This window comes from Bubalus bubalis, chromosome 7, assembly GCF_019923935.1.
Source record: "Bubalus bubalis isolate 160015118507 breed Murrah chromosome 7, NDDB_SH_1, whole genome shotgun sequence".
In the NCBI taxonomy this organism is placed as follows: Eukaryota; Metazoa; Chordata; class Mammalia; order Artiodactyla; family Bovidae; genus Bubalus; species Bubalus bubalis.
Window position 1 is genome coordinate 744,755 of NC_059163.1, and position 3,777 is coordinate 748,531.

General features: G+C 70.4%; 1 protein-coding gene across 1 annotated transcript; it reads right to left on the reverse strand.

Annotated features, from left to right (window-relative positions):
* Positions 1-3,508, reverse strand: NKX1-1 (NK1 homeobox 1). Its single transcript, XM_025290502.3, has 2 exons — positions 3,016-3,508; positions 1-940 (listed from the first exon to the last, which is right to left on the reverse strand). The coding sequence occupies exons 1-2, from the start codon at positions 3,461-3,463 to the stop codon at positions 81-83; spliced, it is 1,308 nt and encodes a 435-aa protein (XP_025146287.3). The 5' UTR covers positions 3,464-3,508; the 3' UTR covers positions 1-80.
* Positions 3,509-3,777: the final 269 nt, after the last annotated feature.

Genomic DNA, 3,777 nt, shown 5'->3' on the forward strand with positions numbered 1-3,777 from the left:
AGCGACCGCGGCCTTGCCAAAAAGCCGGCCTGCGGGCGCCCTCGGGTCCTCGGGCCGCCCTGTCGGTCCCATGGCGGCGCTCAGAGGTGCGGCGCGTAGAAGGCGGGCGCGCCATAGGTCTGCGAGCCCAGCACGAAGGGCGAGAGCACCGCCGGGCTCGACAGGAAGGGCAGCTGCGCGGCGCACACCAGGCCGCCGGGGCCATGCGCTGGGTACCCCGCCGGGCCGTGCATGGCGAGCGGCGCGCCCATGGGCGGCGACGGGCTGAGCGGGCTGAGGCCGCCGGGCAGCCCCGCGCCCGGGCCCGGGCCCGGGCCCGCGCCGCCGCCGCCGCCGGTCGGCGCGCTGGTGTCGGCGCCCGGGTTCTGCTTCTTCCACTTGGTGCGGCGGTTCTGGAACCAGATCTTCACCTGCGTCTCGGTGAGGCTCAGCGACAGCGCCAGGTTGAGGCGCTCGCACACCGACAGGTAGCGCGTCGCCTTGAACTTGTTCTCCAGCGCCACGAGCTGCTCGTAGGTGAAGGCGGTGCGCGCGCGCCGCGGCTTCCCGGACTTGGAGTCGGAGCCCGTGCGCTTCCGCTTGGGCTTCGCGGCCGCCGCCGCCGCTCCCTGCGAGGCCGTCCCTGCGTCCCCAGGCGCCGCCGCCGCCGCGGCTCCCTGCGGGCCCGGGACTCCGGGCGAGGTCCCGCGGGGACCCGGGGCCGCGGCCTCGTCGACGGCGCCTGAGGGCGCCTCGGCCTCTCCCTGGCAGCCCGACCCGCGGGCCCCGAGGCCGCCGCCGCCTCCCCGCGCCTCCGCGCCGCGCACCGTCCCCGCCGCCTCGTCCTCATCGTCGTCGTCGTCGGGCGCCTCGTCCCCGCTGTCTGCGCTCGGGCTGCGGCCGCCGCCGCTGCTGTAGCCGTTGGCCTCTGCCTCGTCCGCCTTGCAGGGGTCGCCGGCGTCTGTGGGCCGGGCAGGGCGGGAGGACAGGTCAGTTAGGACCGGCGCGCTCCCTTCCGCGCTCGTCCCCGCCGTCCCGCGCCCCGGGTCGAGCCCCCTCGCCCGTTTCCGTTTCTTTTCTGCCGCCTCCAAGGCCCCGGGCGCTCTCGTTTCCCTGCCCGCTCCCTCCCTCCTCCCGCGCCACCCACCCCCCGCACCCTTCCTCTCTCGCGGCTCCTCTCCCCGCCGTCTCCCGGGTCTGCGCCTTTGCCTGAGCGGGGGCAGACCGGACTGCCGGGCTTAGGCGAGGGGGAAGGATCCCATCGATCCGCGGGACAGATACAAACTTAATTAAACTCATTTTGTGTAATGTACAAACTAGTTAACGGCCATTTAATTTATTTCGGCGTATATTACCCTCCAGTTACCGCAAGGCTCTGGGCCAGCCAATTACTGAGCGTTTAAGAGTGGGCCGGAGCAGAGGCCTGGGGTGAGGTTGGAGCCCGCTACCAGAGGCGATTTCGGGGTACCGAAAACGCTGCCCTGGATCCATCCCTACCTCGAGCCTTAGGGCCTAGAACTTGGCCCCTGGGCTGAGGCCCCAGCGGGCCTGGACTGGGCCTGACCGGGAAATCCCGGCCTGGGTGGTGGGGGTCCAGGGCAGCGCTGAGATCCCCGGGATGGAGTCCCCGCTCGGTCTGTCTAAGCAGCAGCCCCGGATGCTCCAGGCAGAGGCCGGCAAGGTGGCTGCAATCCGAATCTCAGAAATTTGGAGGACAGCGTCTGACCTGATGGCAGCCTGACATGGGGCAGGGGGGTTTCTATGCAGCCCCGGCTTCCACAGGTGGTCGTACAACCAGGAAAGAAGCCAGGACAAGCCCCCAGCACTGTGTCTCGTCGTCGGGCACCAGGCCCCGTGAGGGCGGCACCGAGAATTGGAGAATAAAGGACAAATGCAGTCCTGGGAGACACCTCCAGGGCGACCACAGAGGCTGCTGGAGGCGGGCCTCCAGGCCTCCACGTACCCCTCACTGCAAGCAGAGACTGTGCCAAGATGAACCCGAGAGTACTTTGCTCCTGTTCTGTCCAGGGCTGGACTGAGGAAGGGGGGCCTAACCACTCCCTCCCTGAACCTGAGAAACTGGGCCTTCCTTCTGACCTTTCCCCATTTGAGTGGAGGCTCTATGTGGAAACTCCCAGAACCTTGCCAGGGGGGAAGCCTGAAGGGCCCCCTCCAGTCCGCCTGGGTTGTTCCTCCTTCATATCAGTCCAGCTCTGAGGGTGCCCCAAACTGGAGGCCCCTCTCCTGGAAAGGGCCCCCAGCCCTGCATGCCCTGTGCGCCTCTTTCTGCCAGGCAGAGGGCCCGGGAAGTTGGCTGGAGGAGGGGCCAGGGGAGGGGGCACCGAAAGCAATCAGGAGCCGGTCGAATGCAATTCTCGATCAATAGCGGCCCCTAATAAGTGTAATAGGTTTTAATCGAGTAATTATCCGAATTTTGACCCTATAATTTAGATGTTCGGGGGGAGTTTGCAAGGTGCTTGAAAGAGATATGCATGCAGCCGTAATAGGATATCGACCGGGCCGGGCTCGGGCCGCCCCATTAGCGGTTGCTTTCCGCCGCTAAGCACATTTCCCCTTAACTGTAATCGAAGGGATTTAATTGTTTTTCCAGAGATAACCAGCGTTTTGTCACAATTAGTCTGATTTGTCCCCCCAAAAAAGAGAAAGAAAAAAAAAAAAGGAAAAAAATGAATGGAGGGCGGGGGCCTCGGGAGGCTGCGGCGGGAGTGGGGAGGTCACAGCGCGCGAGCCCGCCATGCCCAGGGCGCGCAGTGGCCAAACCTGCGCCGGCCGTGCGGCCCGCAGCCCTGCGCCGGCCCGGGGAGCCATCTGGGAGGCACCGGGCGGTGCGGGCCCGGAGTCCGGGTCGGACGCAGGCGGCGGGCGAGCTGGTGCGGGCCCCGCGCGCTGCGAACTTTCCCACGGAGCTTGTCGCCGGGCCGGCCAGGTTCGCCGAGGGGGTCCCGGGAGCGCGAACGCGTAGCCGCGGCCTGTGCCCCTGCCCTGGAGATCCGGCGCCGGCCCTGTCCTACTCACGCGGCGGCTCAGCTCCGGTCCCGGCTCCAGCTCCGGCGGCGACGAGGGCGCGGCGCTCCAGCTCCTCCGAGCGCGGCGGGCGTCCCGGGGCGGCGGGGGCCGGGGCACACGGGGCGCAGGCAGCGGGCGCCACGGGACCCAGCAGCACACAGCGGCGTCTTCTGCTGTTGAACTTGTTGGGGTCCAGTATGTCCAACACGGAGAAGGAGGTGGGGCGCGGCGGCGGGCCGGGCCGGGCCGCCCCAGCCCCCTCGGGCGCCGCGGGCACCGTGTCGCTGGCGGCGAGCGGCGGGGCTCCGGCCCGCGGGAAGGCAGGCATCTCCGCGCGCCCGTCCATGGCGTCCCGGGCGGCGGCGGGCGCAGGCGGTGCGGGCCCTGGGCCTGGGGCTGGCGGCGGCGGCGGCAGCGCGGGGCCGTCCCCGGGAGCTGCCGGGCCGCTCGCGCTCATGCCGGCCTCCGGCGCGTCGGCCGCTCGGGCCCCTCCGGCTACTGGGCTCCCATCCCCGGCGGCCCGGGCGCCGCCGCTCGGTCCTGCGCCGGCGGCCGCGGCTCGGCTCGCGCCCCGCGCCGCCCCGCGCTCGGCCGGTGCTGCTGCGGCCGCCTCCGCCGCCGCCTCAGGCGCCCGCCGCTCCGGGCCGGCTCCTTTATGGCGGCCCCGCCGGCGGTGCCCACGCGCCCACTCGCCGCACACACGTGCGCCCGCCGGCGGCCGCGGGCTCCGCCGCCCTCGTTAGCGCGCGCGCCTAATGGCTGCGAACGGTC

Coding starts and splice junctions, on each gene's coding strand:
- NKX1-1 (XM_025290502.3), bottom strand. CDS start 3,463: ATGAGCGCGAGCGGCCCGGCAGCTCCCGGGGACGGCCCCGCGCTGCCG. Junction 941..3,015: donor GACCGGAGCTGAGCCGCCGC/GTGAGTAGGACA, acceptor CCCGGCCCACAG/ACGCCGGCGACCCCTGCAAG.